At 37.3% G+C, this 19,851-nt stretch overlaps 1 protein-coding gene across 9 annotated transcripts in view; it reads left to right on the top strand.

Annotated features, from left to right (window-relative positions):
• Nucleotides 1–19,851, top strand: part of cfap61 (cilia and flagella associated protein 61) — a 110,198-nt gene that overhangs the window by 13,072 nt on the left and 77,275 nt on the right. For 6 of the 9 annotated variants that reach the window (XM_001342490.10, XM_017352573.4, XM_073933759.1 and 3 more), the window contains 8 exons: nucleotides 4,010–4,207; nucleotides 4,272–4,331; nucleotides 5,669–5,790; nucleotides 13,409–13,448; nucleotides 15,416–15,555; nucleotides 15,971–16,097; nucleotides 16,171–16,248; nucleotides 18,464–18,670. In XM_001342490.10, the coding sequence (XP_001342526.6) occupies nucleotides 4,010–4,207; nucleotides 4,272–4,331; nucleotides 5,669–5,790; nucleotides 13,409–13,448; nucleotides 15,416–15,555; nucleotides 15,971–16,097; nucleotides 16,171–16,248; nucleotides 18,464–18,670 (972 nt within the window). The remainder of the gene's footprint in view (nucleotides 1–4,009; nucleotides 4,208–4,271; nucleotides 4,332–5,668; nucleotides 5,791–13,408; nucleotides 13,449–15,415; nucleotides 15,556–15,970; nucleotides 16,098–16,170; nucleotides 16,249–18,463; nucleotides 18,671–19,851) is intronic. The other 3 variants (XM_073933760.1, XM_073933761.1, XM_073933762.1) reach the window with 1 other exon arrangement.

Genomic DNA, 19,851 nt, shown 5'->3' with positions numbered 1-19,851 from the left:
GAAATGAGTTAATAAAACTTTTATGTTTAGAAATGTGTTGAAAAAAATCTGCTCTCCATTAAACAAAAATTGTGGAAACAGGGAGTCTAGTAATTCAGGGGGGCTTATAATTCTGACTTCAATATTCTGCAAATACTCACTTAAAACAGTTGGGTTAACAGGTAACCTATTGATAGGTTTTATTGGCACCGACCTGCTGTTGGGTTAATTTAACCCAATCCATTGAATTGTTAAGGTCAACCCAACAATTTGGGTTACAAAATAACAAATTTGTTGGGTTATTTTGCCAAAAAGTGGCTCAACCACTAATATCTCAAATATGTGTATTATTTCTTCAAAAAAAAAAAAAAACTGTAGAAATGAACACGGAGTTAGAGAAAGCGTTTTCATCCGTATATAGATCGGCTATGAATCGCGCATTTGTATCATCAAATTAAGAGTCCTGGTAAAGCTAAAATAAAAAAACACGACAAAGGCAATTTGATTTAAAAAAAAAAAAAACATCATTGCGTTAGTGCTAAAATAAATCAGCCCTATTGTTGGTTTTTTTTCCCCAAATGATGTTGAACAGAACAAGGAATTTGTAACAGTATTTTTGATAATATTTGTTTATTTTCAACTACAATAAAAGCAGTTTTTAATTTTTTAAAAGCCATTTTAAGGTCAATATTATTACCCTCCTTAAGCGATATTTGTTTTCTATTGTCAACAGAACAAACCACTGTTGTACAATGACTTGCCTAATTACCCTAACACGCCTAATTAACCTAGTTAAGCCTTTAAATGTCACTTAAAGCTTAATACTAATGTCTTGAAAAATATCTAGTCAAATATTATGTGCTGTCAACATGACAAAGATAAAATAAATCATTCATTCGTTTTCTTTTTGGCTTAGTCCCTTTATTAATCCAGGGTCGACACAGCGGAAAGAACCGCCAACATATTTTTACGCAGCGGATGCCCTTTCAGCCGCAACCCATCTCTTAGAAACATCCATACAGTCATTCACACTCAAGGACATTTTAGCCAACCCATTTTACTTGTACAGCATGTCTTTGAACTGTGGGGGAAACAGGAGCACCCGGAGGAAACCTGTGAGGTGATAGCACTACCTACTGCGCCACTGCGTAGCCTAAAATAAACCAGTTATTAGAAATGAGTTATTAAAACAATTATGTTTAGAAATGTGTTGACAAAAAATCTTACCGTTAAACAGAAATTGGGGGGGAAATCTACTGGGGGGCTAATAATTCAGGAGAGCTAACAATTCTAACTGTATCTGTATAAAAATATATATATATCACACTGCGCATATAAGAGAAATGACAAATGAACCCTTTTGTCTTTGTAATGCCGTTCAATCCAAAGCAACTGAAGGATTTTTGGTTGCCGTATAGTTCAACTTTGCATACTGTGAGGCGGGTCAGAAATTGTGTAAGTTTGTGTTTTCTCAGGAATGACAGGACGACAGATCGCTCAGTCTCTCCCCTGCGGCTCATGCTGACATGTGCTCATGCGACATATGGCAGACGAGGCTCCTGCCCTGCCAAGACATACTCACACTGAACATATTGTGTCCAGACATCTGTAGCCGTTCTGCCTTTTGTCTGAATGTCCCGACCGTTCAGCGGGACAACTGTACTACATTGCCCAGGAGGATTACAGCAGGTTTTTTCTTCTTTCCAGAGAAAATTCATCAATTATTAAATAGCTGTTGTTTTTCTAGGCCTTTTATAAAAGGTTTAAATTATATATGGGTCTATCTTATGAAATCTGTCAAGAGCATGTCCTGGTCGTATTTTACTCCAAAATCATAAATGCCAAAAAAGATGCTCTGCTTTTTGTATTAGTTTTAAAGATATCTTGAATCAAGAAACATTTACGGGAGAAGCAAAATGACTGTAAATAAAAAAAAATATTAAAATATAAATTGTTAATAAATTTGTTCAAAAAACAAGCTTTGTTAAGTACACTTAAAAAAGGACGTTTGCTGTTTGATCAACCTACTTATTCAAAAGAAGCTGAAACAGCACAATTATGTTTTTTGCGGTGGACAACTCAATTGTTTTAGGTTCAATCCACTTAAATTTATAAAATCTAATAAGTTAATTTCATTCCTTTATGTTAGGGCTGCATATTATTGGAAAAATTTGACATTGCAATATTGTTTTTCTCAGTGATATATAAAGTGCATCCAGAAAGTATTCGTAGCGCTTTACTTTTTCCACTTTTTTATAATACACTCGTATTCCAAAATGGATTAAATTAATTTAATTCCTCAAAATTCTACACACAATACCCCATAATGACAATGTGAAAAAGTTTTTGAAATTGTTGCAAATTTTATACAAAATAAAAAACCTGAAAAATCACATGTACATCAGTATTCACAGCCTTTGCTGTGAAGCTCTAAATTGAGTTCAGGTACATTCTGTTTGTACTGATCATTCTTGAGATGTTTCAGCAGCTTCATTGGAGTTCAGCTGTGGTCAATTCAGTTGATTGGACATGGCATACACATGTCTATATAAGGTCCCAGGGTTGACAGTGCATGTCAAAGCGCAAACCAAGCATGAAGACAAAGGAATTGTCTTTAGACCTCTGTGATAGGATTGCCTTGAGGCACAAGGCTGGGGAAGGTTGCAAAAACATTTCTGCCACTCTGAAAGTTCCAATGAGCACAGTGGCCTCCATCATCCGTAAGTGGAAGATGTTTGGAACCACCTGGACTCTTCCTAGAGCTGGTCGGTTATCTAAGCTGAGTGATCAGGGAGAAGGACTTTAGTCAGGGAGGTGATCAATAACCCGATACTCGCTCTGTCTGAGCTCCAGCGTTCTTCTGTGGAAAGAGGAGAACCTTACAGAAGGACATCCATCTGTGCAGCAATCCACCAATCAGGCCTGTATGGTAGAGTGGCCAGACGGAAGCTACTCCCCGCATGGAATTTGCCAAAAGGCATCTGAAGGACTCTCAGACCATAAAACACTAAATTCTCCGCTCTGATGAGATTAAAAATAAACTCTTTGGAGTGAATGGCATTACGTTTGAAGAAAACCAGGCAGCGCTCATCACCAGGCTAATACCATCCCTACAGTGAAGCATGGTGGTGGCAGCATCATGCTGTGGGGATGTTTTTCAGCAGCAGGAACTGGAAGACTAGTCAGGATAGAGGGAAAGATGAATGCAGCAATGTACAGAGACATCCTGAATGAAGACCTGCTTCAGAGAGCTCTTGACCTCAGACTGGGACGATGGTTCATCTTCCAGCAGGACAATGACCCAAAGCACACCGCCAGAATATAAATGGAGTGGCTTCCCAACATCTCGGTGAATGTCCTTGAGTGGCCCAGCCAGAACCTAAATCCTATTGAACATCTCTGGAGAGATCTGAAAATGGCTGTACACTGTCGCTTCCCATCCAACCTGATAGAGCTTGAGAGGTGCTGCAAAGAGGAATGGGCAAAAATTCCCAAAGACAGGTGTGCCAAGCTTGTGGCATCATATTCAAAAAGACTTGAGGCTGTAATTGCTGCCAAAGATGCATCAACACAGTATTGAGCAAACTCTGTGAATACTGATGTACACATGATTTTTCAGGGTTTATTTTTTGTAAGTTTACAACAACTTCAAAAACTCTTTTTTTTCACATTGTCATTATGGGGTGTCGTGTGTAGAATTTTGAGGAAATAAATCAATTTAATCCATTTTGGAATAAGGCTGTAACATAAATAATGTGGAAAAAGTGAAGCGCTATGAATACTTTCCGGATGCTCTGTATGTAGTATATACACAGTATGCACAAATATTTTCTGTAAATATAAACGTTTATTTTGGATATGATTAATCGTGATGAACAGCACTAAATAGAATAGAACTACTACATGAGAAAAAGATTTTTGTGCAATACTTTATGTTTTTTGCATCCTGTTTACCTCACATTGAGAATTTTTACAGAATAGCAAAAAAATTTATGAAAATGTTGATTTGTGTGTTGATTTACATACTCAGAGTGACGGAGCAGTCGTTGGCTTCATCAGTGTGAGCGCTCACGTGGATCTTAAGCTTCTCAACAAGTGCTTTGAACTTGGAGCATTTGAAGGACTGACAAAGACAGATCCATCTCAACAAGAGGAACCGCATCAACTGGAGGAGGAAAACCCTGCCGATGATGCTCAGCAATCTGATGAAACCAATGAACCTGTGGAAGTGAGTTTCAGAAGATAAGTTCAGCGTGTTAGACTGTGTTTTACTAACCCAAATACTTTCACAGGGTGAACAGACGGCAGAGGAAGAGACGGCAGGAGGAGACCAGTACACAGACATATCTCAGGTCAGAGATAAACACCATCTTTGAGACATTTTTGTTAGCTTCTTAGAGAATTATGTTGCATTTTATTAATGGGTTATACAATTTAAGTCAGAATTATTAGCCCACCTATGTTTCCCCCCCCCAATGTCTATTTAATGAAAGAAGATTTTCTCAACACATTTCTAATAACTTAATAACTTATTAGTTTTAATAACTTTTTTCTAATAACCGATTTCCTTTATCTTTGCCATGATGACAGTTTATAATATTAGACAAGGTATTTTTCAAGACACATCTATACAGCTTAAAGTGGCATTTACAGGCTTAACTAGGTTAATTAAGGCGACGCAGTGGTGCAGTGGGCAGCACGTTCGCCTCACAGCAAGAAGGTCGCTGGGTCGATTCTTTGCTCAGTTGGCGTTTCTGTGTGGAGTTTGCATGTTCTCCCTGCGTTCGCGTGGGTTTCCTCCGGGTGCTCCGGTTTCCCCCACAGTCCAAAGACATGCAGTACAGGTGAATTGGATAGGCTAAATTGTCCGTTGTGTGTGTGTGTGTGTGTATGTTTCCCAGAGATGGGTTGCGGCTGGAAGGGCATCCTCTGCGTAAAAACTTGCTGGATAAGTTGGCGGTTCATTCCGCTGTGGCAACCCCGGATTAATAAAGGGACTAAGCCGACAAGAAAATTAATGAATAAACTAGGTTAATTAGGCAACACTCTCAGAAAAAAGGTACACTAGGTAGAACCTTTTCAAAAAGTGCACATTTGTACCATATTGGTACTTCAAAAGTATATATTAGTACCTACAAATTTTAAGAGGAACACTTTTGTACTTTTAAAATACTAATATGTACCCTTGAGTTATTAATATGGACCTTTAAGGTACAAATTTGTACCTTTTGTAAAGGTACCACCCCAGTGACAGCTCGTGTACCTTTATATATGGTAACTAGGAAAGTCAATGTATGATGGTTTGTTCTGCAGACAATCGAAAAAATATTGCTTAAGTGGGCTAATAATTTTGACTTTAAAATAGTTTATAAAAAATTGAAAACTGCTTTTTATTCTAGACAAAATAAAACAAATCAGACTTTCTCCAGAAGAAAAAAATATTATAGGAAATGCTGTGAAAAATTCTTTGCTCTGTTAAACATTATTTGGGAAACATTTGAAAAAGAAAGCAGGGCGAAATGTTTTGACTTCAACTGTATGTCATTATGCAAGAGTAAGCTTGCCGTGTGGTGAACGCGCTCAGTACTGTTTGCCAAGGATGTTTTACACAGACTGATCGTTTCGTTCAGAAGACCTCAATGTATCATCAGGAGCCACAAGTATCATTTTTGTTAATTTTTCCTATTAGACAGAGTACACTGAGCCATGCATTAAAGAAACAGTGGACTGCTGTGAGGATTCTGAACCAGACGGGCCTTCTAATGCATTCTGCATCCAGCTCTTCACCATGGAAAAGAAGTTTGAAATGAGGTAAAGACTTCTTAGAATATAATAAAAAAAGAATAAAAAATATTGCTATAGATCTACATGTATCTACAAACTCTAAAATTAAGATTCATGTACATGAACATATTCATTCATTCACTTATTTTGCTTCAACTTATGTTTGTTTGTTTATATACTTTATTGTCCCTCAAGGGGAAAAATTTCTGTGGACTCACAGAGAACTTCAGCAACTTCTGACACAATAAAAAACTATAAAATAAGCAACCTTGTAAAGGGATTACATACAAGAAAAACATCTGGGGCCTCATGTACGAAGACTTGCGTGGAAATTTTACTAAAACATTGCGTACGCACAAAGCTGTAAATGTGCGTACGCAGAAAAAAATTCAGATGTATGAAACACTGCGTACGCCGAATCTCACGCATATTCTTTTGTACATCCGAATGAACGTTCCAAAGGTGAGCGATTCTGGGCGTAAAACCTAGCGTACGCAAAGTTTTTGTGTGTACGCAGCGTTGATACATGAAGCCCCTGCACACTATCGATCAGTGTTCAACGGTCTGATTGACACTGGGATAAAAGAGTTAAGTCTGTTCCGCTTCCAGCGGAAGGTTCTGTATCTTCTACCAGAAGGTAAAAGATCATAAAATGGGAAGAGTACATGGGATGGATTGTTTAAAATTCTTTTAACTTCATTTAAAGTGCATTGCTCGTAAAGTGTTTGTAAAGGTTTCTGATCCTATTAGTCTCATAGCAATTTTGATGATAATAAAAAATGTTGATTTCAGATTTACAGAAAGATTGCCATACCATGTAGATAAAACAAGTAGCCTGAGAAGATACGTATGATTTTCTTGTCAACACCATAGAACCATAGCCTTCGTTGAAAATTGAGGGCCCTATCATACACCCCGCGCAGTGTGGCGCAAGGCATGGCGCAGTAGTCTTTTGGTAGTTTCAGCTTGGCGCAAGAGTCGTTTTGAGGCGTTGCGCTACGCTGTTTAAATAGCAAATGCTGCATGCATTAGCGCTCATTTGTGCGCCCATAGGCGTTCTGGTCTAAAAAGGAAGGAGTTCTGAGGCGGACCGCTGGCGCGTTGCTATTTTGAGAATTTATAATAGATTTTTCATTAGACCAAAACTAACCCGGTCTAAACTCCGGCGCAGAGTTGCGCCTCGCTTACACACTGCTTAATACACACAACAGAGCAATAGGCAAATATCTTTACATATGAAAAAAAAAAAATATTAAGGATATATATAGTATATAATAAGAATAGATATAGAATAAAAATATAAAGGATTAAAATATTACAAAACATATTATTTTCTAGCCTACATAAATATGAAAAACCACTGCTTTTATGTCTTCATCTCGGGAGGCTTTTTCAGTTCATTCATAACAATTTGCTTTTGTATAATGTTATTATTATTAGCAGTATTATTTATTATATCCATATTTATATTTGTTTTATTAAAAACAAGCTTAGATTTGCCCACCTGCAGGTTTTAGGGGCACAGCATGTGTTTTAGGATATAACTCAGGTTTTTGAGCACATTTTGCTATTATTATTCATTTATTAGTTTGCTGGAAATTAGAACTGAATTTAGAAACAGTTTTGAAACAAATATTTTCGCTTAACAAACGAAATTAATTATTTATAGGCTAATTGATGTCTGTGCGTAAAGGTTTCTCTATCCAAGAGCGAAAGTGAAAGTAGATCCATTATCTCTCATTCTCAGGCAGTAGATGCTCTGTTTAACAGTTTTCTGTTAAAAAAAAAAAAAAACTGTTAACTGTTAAGTGTTTGCTAGTGAAATGCTTATTTTTTCCACTTAGACTTACTTTGCGTCCTGTAAATAGCGAATTCGCTCTTGGCGCGACGCAGCTGACTCTTAAAGGGAATGAGAGATGAGACTCTAATTGGTTTATTCTCAAAACACACCTATAACTCATTAAGAAAATGAACTCAACCCTTTTAGAACATGCGCAGCGGAGCAAGGCAGATTTCCTGTCCTTAAATTAGCAAAAACGCGTCCTGACACGCCATGAAAGCGGTTGCACCCTGCGTTTTGCGCTCTGCGCATGGACCGTCAAAATAGAGCCCAAAGTCTTGGGTGAAGCTTTTTACAAATCCAACTTAAGTGGGTGTCCCATATTAGAGCCCTATCTATGTAAATTCCCAAATACTTGTATGACTGAGTGATTTCTTGATTATGTACAAGCACTGTTAAATGCTGGATAATACACTTGGGATCAAATATTATTTCCTTTGTTTTTTTTTCGTATTAACTTTTAAGGAGTTTTCATCACGCCACTCAACAAAAGAATCAATTTCAGAAAAATAAACAGAAACAGGATCTTGTTTTTTCAGCAAACTTAAAATTACCGTATAATCTAAATATTTAAGAATAAAATTCTGTGAGTGCCTGCTTGAGCACTCATTAGTATATAAAGTAAACATGAGTCATAAGCTCACACAACCCTGAGAGACACCAGAACTACTATTTTTAACTTTTGACAAACTGTTATTTACTTTGACTGCCTGAGTTCGGTTAGGTAAAAAAAAAAAAAAAAAAAAAAAGTAATACCATGCACTAATTTTAGGATTTACTCCTAACTTTTTTTAGTTTCCTAATTAAAACATGTGGTTGAACAGTCTTAAACGCTGAGCTAAAATCAAAGAAAAGTACATGTGCATATGTATCAGGTTCTTCTAAATGTAGTCAGGGGTCGCCACTGGATTAAACAGAAAACTATTCCAGCATGGGTTTTACACAGCGGATACCTTCCACCCACAACCCAGTACTTAAAAACACCCATACACACTCTCCCATTCACACACACTCATACACTATGGCCAATTTAGCTTATCTAACTCACCTATAGCGCATGTGTTTGGACTATGGGGGTAACCGGAGCACCCAGCCGAAACTCGAATCAGCAACCTTCTTGCCAGGATACGACAGTGAGCCTATGAAAATTACTTGAAAGAAAACATTAAGTCTCAAAACTAAGTTTTAACATTTTTTTTTTTTTGGTGGGGTTCTTTGAGGAAAAATTTAAGTAACTTCAGAAATAAATGTACAGTAAAAGTACAGTAAATGTACAGAATCTTGATTTAAGAATGTCTCTATATTTACACTAGAAAGTAACATGAAAACACAATTTTTGTAATGCAAGGGTGGAGATTTGTCATGGAAAAACACTGTTGTGATTGTTTGTGTTGAAACTTTAGCAATACTGTGAAATACAGTTAAAGGCAAAATTATTAGGCCTTGTCTGAAATTTTTTATCTTTTTATAATAATAATAATAATAATAATAATAATTTCTCACATTTATATAGCACTTTTCTGGGCACTCAAAGCGCTTTACACAATGAGGGGAATCTCCTCATCCACCACCAGTGTGCAGCATCTACCTGGATGATGCAACGGCAGCCATGTTGCGCTAGACCGCAGTGGGCCGATTTGGCCAGGATACCCTGGTTAAACCCCTACTCTTTTTTGAAGGATATTCTGGGATTTTTAATGACCACAGAGAGTCAGGACCTCGGTTTAATGTCTCATCCGAAAGACGGCGCTTACTGAGCAGTATAGATTCCCCATCACTATACTGGGGCATTAGGACCCACACAGACCGTAGGTTGAGCGCCTCCTGCTGGCCTCACTAACACCACTTCCGGCAGCAACCTAGCTTTCCCATGTGGTCTCCCATCCAGGTACTGACCAGGCGCAGCCCTGCTTAGCTTCAGTGGGTGACCATGTGAGAGTTGCAGAGAGCTAGCTGTTTGCTATTATTTAATATTTCCCAAATGACGTTTAATGTTTAAACATTTAAACAAATATTTAACAAATATCAAATAACCAATTTCTTTTGCCTTTGCCATTATTGCAGTACATAATATTTAACTAGTTATTTAGCAAGACATTTGGCTTACAGGGCAATTTAAAGGCTTAACTAGGTTAAATAGGCAAGTTGGGTTAATCAGGCAAGTCACTGGAAAACAGTGGTTTGTTCTAAACAGCCAATTGAGAGAAAGAAAATCATAAAATCCTTATGTGTAAATGTCCTTGCTCTGTTAAACATCACTAGGGAAATATTTGAAAAGATAAAGGGTAATAATGTTGCTTTTTAACTGTTTGTCTTATAGTCAGGGCAAGACAGAATCTGCAGACGTATTTTGCTATTTCTGCGCAGAATTTGTAAAAAAAAAGAAAAAAAAAAGAAAAGTGGATTTATGCAGAACAATTTTGAGAGTTTACTCTTGTTGTCGGTCCAAGTTGTAAAAGCAATAAATAATAACTTGACTTCTAGTTGATCATTTGGAAAAGTGGCTTAAGGTCGATTTTTCTGATTCACTTGTTGAACTGAATCCCAATCATCACAAATACTGCAGAAGACTTATTGGAACCCTCATGGACCCAAGATTCTCACAAAAAAAAATCTGTCAAGTTTGGTGAAGGAAAAATCATGGTTACAGTCAGTATTTGGGCGTGCGAGAGATCTGCAGAGTGGATGGCAACATCAACAGCCTGAGATATCAGGACATTTGTGCTGCCCATTATATTACAAACCACAGGAGAGGGCAAATTCTCCCGCAGGATAGCGCTCCTTCTCATACTTCAGCCTCCACATTAAAGTTCCTGAAAGCAAAGATCAAGGTGCTCCAGGATTGGCCAGCCCAGTCACCAGACATAAACATTATGGAGCATGTCTTGAGTAAAATGAAGGAGGCATTGAAGATGAATCCAAAGAATCTTGATGAACTCTGGGAGTCCTGCAAGAACACTTTCTTTGCCATTCCAGATGACTTTATTAATATGTGATTTGAGTCATTGCAGAGATGTATGGATGCAGTCCTCTAAGCTCAGAAGAGTCATACACAATATTCATTCTTTTTCCACTGCACCATGACTTTATATTCTATAAATATTCTATATCAGGGGTTTTCAAACTGTGGGTCAAAGGTGGGTCGCGCAACGTCACATAGCTGCAGCTGTATTTACATTGCGGTGAATCAAAACCAGTACGATTGACAGCAATAACTCAAAAACCTCTTACCCTAAAAATATCTAAAGTGTGTTTCCTACAAAAAGACAGAGCTGGTGATGTTGCACAGCTGCCTTTTTCTTTTTTTTTCCTCGACATTACGAGCACTGCTCCATTTGAGCCCTCGCAATCTGCGATTAGCCAATAGAGCGCGCGCAGAGCGGAGCTCTCAGTAAGGGACCGTCGGAAAAGTGCTTATTTTTTGGGTTTATTTTTTTGCTCCGTCAGCATGTTGTATTTTAAACACTACCAATTTTCTCTTAAATGAGCACAAACAGTTATTAAAGTAGTCAGATGCTTCATTATAGATCTGTGCATTCTTAAAAGTGAAATAGATTTTGTAGCTTTATTTAATTTCTGGATAGGCCATTGATTTTAATAGGCTAAACCTTTTATTTTATTGTCAATATTTTCTAATGTTTGCTAGGTATTCTACCATTTGAAGCTATTTGTATCCAAACGTTGAGAGATTGCTAATCAATAAATAGCTAAAGTGCTATCTGTTAGTTTTGACGTCAGCTAATGTTATGGCAGGGCATAGATGTTATGGAAAATAGTAATAGTAATGTAACTACCCCCATCATTCCTTCCTCAAGCAAATGTGTAAATATTAGATCAATTCAGCAATAACGTTAATTGCATTGGCATATTTATCTGACCTTTTACCAGCTTGTAGTAGTCGATCAAACAGCTATTTAGTTTCTTATGACTATACACTAGCAGTGGAGTTACTGCGATGTGACGGGGCTTGATCATAATCAAAGAGCTTGATCAAAGGTTGATCATATTCTTTTCTGAAAAAAGAAGACTATCTTTTTCAACAAAAAAAATATATCACAGACAACATCCCACAAAAAGCACTTCGAGCCTCATTTTGTGCATATCAAATCGCAAAATCCAAAATGCCGCTCTTCATACATTTTTGACTGCTTTGTATGTGTCATGATTACCAGCGATCGCTAACCACCAGAGGTCGCTGGTAAACATTCACACTCCTTGAACTACATATCTGCCATGTTTTGGACTACAACACCCAGTCACACACACACACAACCGGTTCAAGATCCAGTCTGATTAAACTATCCGCTTATTAAGTGATGACGTATGTAATACTGTTTCCGGGTCCAAGTCGTCACTCATTTGAGTGGAGAAATCATTCGTTTATGATCACGTTTTATTCCTATCACACATTAAAGTAAATTTTAAATAAAATCATAGTGTACACAACAATCTCTGGGCTTGCTGCATCACAAATGGCAAAAATTTTACAATTTATAAAAAAATAATCACTTTCTGGCCATCGGATATTAGGCATGGACATATATACTGCGATCGTGATTTTCGAAAGTATTAAATCGCTTTGTAAACGTTTATTATTACCATTTCATGAGTCTCCCCATTCAGTTGAATAGAGCGCTTGGACCCGGAAGCCGCTTCGCGTGACGTCACACTTAACAAGCGGATGAAGCCACTCACACAATGATTATTTGGACTATTTAAACCCCTCTTTTCCACACACGTTGCCGAGTCTTGTTAGCTGTATCAGTGACATTACAACACGTTTCCTTTGTCTGCCTTTGCCGTGTTTTTGATTATTAGCCTAGCTTATACTTTTGTCCTTGTCTGCCGCCTGCCTTTTGACCTTTTGCCTAGTACTTGACTACGATTCTGGATTGTCTGCATATATCTGTTTGCACCTGAATTGACCATCGCTTGCCTGACTTTGAATAAACCTGTATGTGGATCTTTCCTTCTGTTTTGAGTGTCACTCCCCGTCGTTACAGTATGGATACATTTTTTTTTACCCATTTTTCCATAAAACAATATTACGGTGGGGCTTGAGATTGAATTACTTGCCTTGGTGGGTCCCGGGATACAAAAGTTTGCGAATCCCTGTTCTATATTATTCTATAATATTCTATATTAGTTAAGTGACAAGACTTCTGTCTTACTGCCCTAATTAAATAATGAAAAATCGAGGCATGATCATATTTGTGTAATCTAGAGGCCTTTGCCTTTCATATAAGCCACTTCTGATACCAAATGATCATTATTTCAAAATACTACCTTACAATCTGTATTGTAAATAAATCATATAATCATTTGCATATTCATCAGTAATGACTGAAATTAATATAAAAACTGAATAAATATATTGTTTACAAACAAAAAAATCGACTCTATGGGCTTAAAAAGAGTTCTGCGGGCACTGACTCTGCGTGGGTCTGCCTATTGTACAGTAAATCAGCAGTCAGTCAGAAGTCCGAAAACTTGTAGGCCTACTGGTTAAATGAATGTGGTTAACTGAAAGCGGTCTGTCTGTCTGGCCGAGCTCCAGTGGCTGCTGTAGAAATCAGTCTGAGTGTTATTGGCTCCTGCTGCGCTGGTCTGTGTGCCACCTTATTGGCCAGCTGTTGTGGAATATGGAGGCCTGTCGCTCCCCACAGAGCATGAACATGTAATTAATGAGTAGAATGCTTAAAGTGACAGCGAGAGCAACAAGACCACACTTTCATTCTAGAGGCCAAATCAATGCCGCTATACTGAACGGCTTTCATTTCTTTTGTTATTTCTCTTTCCCTACAGATCAGCCGATTTCCTGCCGTACCTGTTCAAACTTTTCCCGGTAAGTGCATGAGCTGGCTAAGTAAAGCGAATATTCAAATGCTAAAGTGTTAAGTTAAGCTTTATTGTATTCCGCTATACAGTTGAAGTCAGAATTATCAGCCCCCCTGAATTATTAGCCCCCTTATTTTTTCCTAATTTCTGTTTAACAGAGAGAAGTTTTTTTTCAACACATTTCTGAACATAAAAGTTTTAATAACTCATTTCTAATAACTGATTTATTTTATCTTTGCCATGATGACAGTAAATAATATTTGACTAGATATTTTTCAAGACATTTCTATACAGCTTAAGGTGGCATTTAAAGGCTTAACTATGTTAATTAGGTTAACTAAGCAGGTTAGGGTAATTAGGCTAGTTATTGTATAACAGTGATTTGCTCTGTAGATTATCGAGAAAAAAAAAATATAGCTTAAAGGGGCTAATAATTTTGTCCCTAAAATGGTGTTTTAAAAAATTAAAAACTGCTTTCATTCTAGCCGAAATAAAACAAATAAGACTCTTTGAAGAAGAAAAAATATTATCAGACTTACTGTGAAAATTTCCTTGCTCTGTTAAACATCATTTGGGAAATATTTAAAAAAGAAGAAAAAGGGGCTAATAATATTGACTTCAACTGTATGTTTGTACACAAAGTGGAATGAAATGTTGTGTCTCACAGTGCCACATAAATAATAGCACTAGGATTTAAGAGCAATATTTAAACATGTAAATAACTAACATACCAGAGCGGTAATCTAACTATAAAGCCTACTATAAATAGTTAACTCATAGTTAACACATAACCTACACAATAAGAAACAATAAGTTATAATTGTAATAACAATAAGGTTTTGAGTTGTTGACAGTCATATACGTGTCAAATGTTGCTTAAAACACTATTAGGACACATATATTTCACACAAAAAAAAGAAAATTGGTTGTTTTTGCATTATTTCGAGCAAATTTGTTCTTCTGGATTGAAAAGAAATTTTGAAGCTGCGTCACAGCGATGAGATCATTGTGTAAATTCCAGCTTGGAGATTTGATGTCTGTACCGGCCGGTACAACGTGACGTCTTGGAGTTTTCAGCAATAATTCATGAGAAAGACTTCAGCGAGCTCTACTGTAACTGAGGTGCAACATCATTAACATGCATGATATAGCTTTGAAGACTCTTTTTACCTGTTAGAGTGTTCAGAGAGACGCCATGTTGTGCTGCCAACCATAATTAAAACAAGTGGAAGAAGAAGAATTGGGTCCCACTTTATATTAAGTGGCCTTAACTAATATGTACTTACATAGGAATTAATAGTTTGTTTCAATGTACTTATTGTGTAAATACATGTATTTACTGTGCACTTATGCTTAATTAAATACATGTATGTAATTACATCTGTAAATAACTTTTGTAATTACATTTGTAAATACACTGTTGACCATCCCTTACACCTTAACCTACCCTTAAACTTACCCATGCCACCAAACCTGTCCATAACCCAACCTCTATCCCAACTCAAAAGCACCACAAGTGTTCTCAAATACATTATAAACACAGTAAGTACATTGTATTTATTTTTTGATGTAAGTACATAGTAGTTAAGGACACTTAATATAAAGTGGGACCAAGAATGGTTCTGAGACATGGGTCGTCAGTGTTGCGCTTATAAGTGTGCCGCAACAAAGGTTTTGTTTTGTGTGGACCCACATTTGTAGATTACAGTGGTCTACTAATATGCGACAAAAATATGTTTGTAAGGAACATTCAGCCACTTTTCCAAATGATCAACTGGAAGTCAAGTTATTTGTTGCTCTTACAACTGAGATCGACGACAAGACTTTTGTCAGATAGTGTATATAAAACTAAGAAAAGGATATTTTATTAACTTTAAAAAGCATTTAAAAACGTTTCTTAAAAAACATTTCTAGTTCCTTTTTCAAAGTAACTCAAGTTTTTACAAGTATAACTTTCCACAACACTGTCCACAGGAGCGGGATTTCTGTGTGATCTCCGTACCTAAGCAGGCTGCAGATTTCCCGCTGCTTCAGTCCTTCATCAGAGTCGCTCCTCGTGACACCAGCACCTTCCCGCAGGAACTCTACCTGTGTCACAGATGGGGACTGACCAGGTACTGAATCATCTAATTGAGCTGACAAAGATACGAGATCAGTCGTAAGAGTTCAGTCAAACAAAAATATAAGATTTTTAAAAGGACTCGTGGCACCAAACCCCATCCCTAAACCCATCGTCATTGGGGATAAGCAATTTGTACTAAATTGTACAAAGAAGATCGTACAAATTCATTTGAATTAGCCACTAAATCAAAAAGTGGCCAAACTGCCGTCAGATATTGTTGGTTTACAGACCATTCACACACTGGCAATGAAAAAGTCATTCATACATCAAATGTTTAGAGACTTAACAAAATGTAAACAAATGAAACCTTATTGTAAAGTTATAACAAGTAAAACTTTAACAATACAGACCTGGATCATGGATTTATTTGTGCTTCAGAAACCGTATAACTTTCTGTATATTCTCAGGAGACTGGAGGTGCGTGTGGCGGTGTCGTCAGATATCCCAGCAGTCCAGAGTTTAACCGAAAGTCTCAGCCAGAGAGACTCCATCATTGAAGATCTGGATCTGTTCCTGCAGGCCCGAAAAAACTCGGTCTGTCAATGAAACCCACACACTTGATCTCAGACTGTAGACAGATGATTTAAACACTGTTTCTCCTCCTCAGGACGGAACTGCTCTTCAGGCATTTGTGGCTCATGTTGATGGCCGAGTTGTTGGTTTGATAATCACCAGAGACGAAGAGGTGAATATTTTGCTGATGAACATTCTAAGGTGTGCACATTATTTTCAGATAAATGCACAGCCAGCCAGGTCTTGACATCACGGATTTGTATCACTACACTGTAAAAATACTGGTTAATTGCATGATTAGCATTATTATGCTGGATGTTGACCTCTGCTCTGTCGACATTTGATATTGAAAAAAAATTCAACTCAGTTTATCAAAGTGACTTTTATTGGCATTTTAGTAGTTTGAGACTAGATATTGTTTTAGAGATAATCCACTCACCGGCCACTTTATTAGATACACATTTCTAGTACCGGGTTTGACCCCCTTTTGCCTTCAGAACTGCCTTAATCCTTCTTGGCATAGATTCAACAAGGTACTGGAAATATTCCTCAGAGATTTTGCTCCATATTGACATGATAGCATCATGCACATCCATGATGCGAATCTCCGGTTTCACCACATCCCAAAGGTGCTTAATTAATTTGAGTTCTGATGACTGTGGAGGCCATTTGAGATCAGTGAACTCATTGTCATGTTCAAGAAACCAGTCTGAGATGATTCGCGCTTTATGACATGGTGTGTTATCCTGCTGGAAGTAGCCATCAGAAGATGAGTACACTGTGGTCATAAAGGAATAGACATGATCAGCAACAATACTCAGGTAGGCTGTGGCATTGACACAATGCTCAATTGGTACTAAAGTGTGCCACTTTGAAAAAATCCAAAACCAATTTTGGTGAGCCTGTGTGAAGTGTAGCCTCAGTTTCCTGTTCTTAGCTGACAGGAGTGGCATCCGGTGTGGTCTGCTGCTGCTGTAAATCATCCGCCTCAAGGTTGGACGTGTTGTGCGTTCAGAGATGCTCTTCTGCAGACCTCGGTTGTAATGAGTGGTTATTTGAGTTACTGTTGCCTTTCTATCAGCTGATACCAGTCTGGCCATTCTCCTCTGACCTCTGGCATCAACAAAGCATTTGCGCCCACAGAACTGCCGCTCACTGGATATTTCCTAATTTTCAGACCATTTTCTGTAAATTCTAGAGATAGGTGTGCGTGAAAATCCCAGTAGATCAGCAGCTTCTGAAATACTCAGACCAGCCATGAAACATGAATCACAACAACAAACTGAACATGAATCACAAAATATGTACAACTGTCAATTTACAGATATTTTTACATTGCACGCTAAATGATGGCAGTCAAAAAAAATTGTTTTGAAAGTTTGTTTTATTATTTGATCTTTTTAGGCATTTGAATTTTTATTTATTTTTTGTCAGGAAAAAACCTCCATACTAGGGCTTCACACAGGAGAAGTTTGAGGCCAAAAACCTGATAAAATTGCCTGAAATGCAAAAAAAAGCTTTAGGTGTGCACTGTAAAAATGCAAGGTACCACAGTCACAATCCATTTGTGTTGGGACAACGTCAAGGAATTAAGTTAACTTAAATTCAAGAGGATTGAACATAAAACACTTGTTTCCCCCCAAAAACGCAAGAATTGTGTTGTTTGCAACCCAGGCTCATTCTGAAAACATAGCCTTAAATACATTTCTGAAGAGAGCAAAATACTTCCCAGGAGGTATGTTTTTTTTCTTTTTTGCAGTTTTTGTTTTCGAGAATCTACTAGTGGCCACTTTGTATGCTTTTTTTCAGATCTCAAATTTCATTCACTAGTGCCATTCATGCCTGCTGTTCTCCATAAATCCACCAGAGGCTGCTGTCGACTGACTGATTGACTGACTGACTGACTGACTAAATGACTGAATGAATGACTGAATGACTGACTGACTTATCAACCAGCTACCGGACAAACTGTTTACAGCAGGAAAGCCGTCCATACGGAGGCAAGCAGTCAGCTGTTAGGGTGAAAAGGAATGGCGTCATACCACCCCGTAGCGTTCGTTTTAAAGACGAAATGCAGCCATACGTAGCTCTGGCTACATAATTCGCAATGTCCAGAAATGTATATAGGGCTACGTTTTCAGAATGAGCCTCTGTTGGTTGTTTAAGCTCATTTTAAATAAGTAGTTTGAGCTACCAGCAAACAATGTTTGAGCGGTGGGAACCATACACTGTAAAAAACGTTTGGTACCACACAATTCCTTCATGTTGACCCTACACAAATCAGTTAAGTAAACACAATTGTTTATGTTCAATTCACTTCAATTTGTTAAAACGATTAAGTTGTCCCCCAAAAAACCTTAAGAGTTGTGTTCTACATTCTTTCACAGGACATTGAGTTCATCCGAGCGAATTTTGACATTGAGCGGTTCATGTACTTCAGCCACAACCAGCGAGAGGAACACGGTCGACTGTGCCATTTTCTCCTCAGCCCTGTTTTCCAGCATTACACCAAGTATATCTTCAGAGAGGTGCTGCGTTTGGCACACAAGTCCTGTCTTTATTATCTCCTCCCTCCACCCCATGACTGTTATAAGGTGAGCAGGCAACAGAAATTACCACAAAAATTCAGTATTTTTGTGCTGTTTTCTTAAATCAATTTAAGTGTCTGGACTGTGGGAGAAAAAAGTAAGATTTACACGAAATAAAGCACATCATCAGTACCTGAGGTGATAATAGCCATAGTAGTTTATCCTGTTGTTTTACCGCAACGTCGCAGAAATATAAACAGCTTCTAAAATAGACATTTTCAGCATTACACCATGTACACTTCAGAGAGGTTCTACTTTTGGCACTCAAGTCCTGTCTTTATTACCTCCTCCATCCACCCCATCACTGCCATAAGGTGAGCACACAACAAAATTAAAAAAATATATAATAATATATATATATATATATATATATATATATATATATATATATATATATATATATATATATATATATATATATATATATATATATATTATTATATATTTTTATTTTATTATTATATATTTTTATTTAATATATATATATATTAGGGATGTAACTGTATCAGAATTTCACGGTACGGTAATACCTCGGTGTGAATGGCACGGTACGGTATTTATTGAATCATTTACAGGAAAAACAAAACTAATGAAAATACCACAAAGAAGTGCCAAAAGTGTCAATGACATACAAATTAGCCATCTATCTGAAAGCTTTGAAACAGGAACTTCAATTTTAATAACAAAACATTATTAAACCATGTAAAAAAATAAAGTTTAAATTTTGTATTGTTGAAAACTCATCACATTCAACATTTAATAACTCACTCACTCACTCACTCAATTAGATAGCGATGGGTTAATCTAAGGAATTAATTTAAGGAAAATTATCATATAAATATAATCTGGTAAAAGCTGGTATTTCTGGGCATTTACAATGTCCCCTGCAACAGAAAAAAACCCTCTCATTTGGGACTGAGGTTTCTGGGACAGAGATATGCCCAGGTTGACAGCAGTGGGTAACGTTGTACATTGTCTTTCTCCCACTTGAGAGGACAAGCCATGAGTGAGATAGAGCTCTCTTTGCGGTACAAGTCAATGTCCGCATCAATCTGAACAGTGTGCTGTGTTTCTGCAGTCCCCATGACTGATTATTAGTCGTATTCCCCAACTTGTAGGCACTTGCACACATAGGGCTCAACCTGTGCAGTCCACATGCCCTTTTTAGTCTTGGATAGAAAGTGCCC

The sequence above is a fragment of the Danio rerio genome, chromosome 20 (genome assembly GCF_049306965.1).
Source record: "Danio rerio strain Tuebingen ecotype United States chromosome 20, GRCz12tu, whole genome shotgun sequence".
Taxonomy (NCBI): domain Eukaryota; kingdom Metazoa; phylum Chordata; class Actinopteri; order Cypriniformes; family Danionidae; genus Danio; species Danio rerio.
The sequence above is the reverse complement of the archived record's forward strand: the minus strand, read 5'-3'. Positions and strand labels throughout refer to the sequence as shown.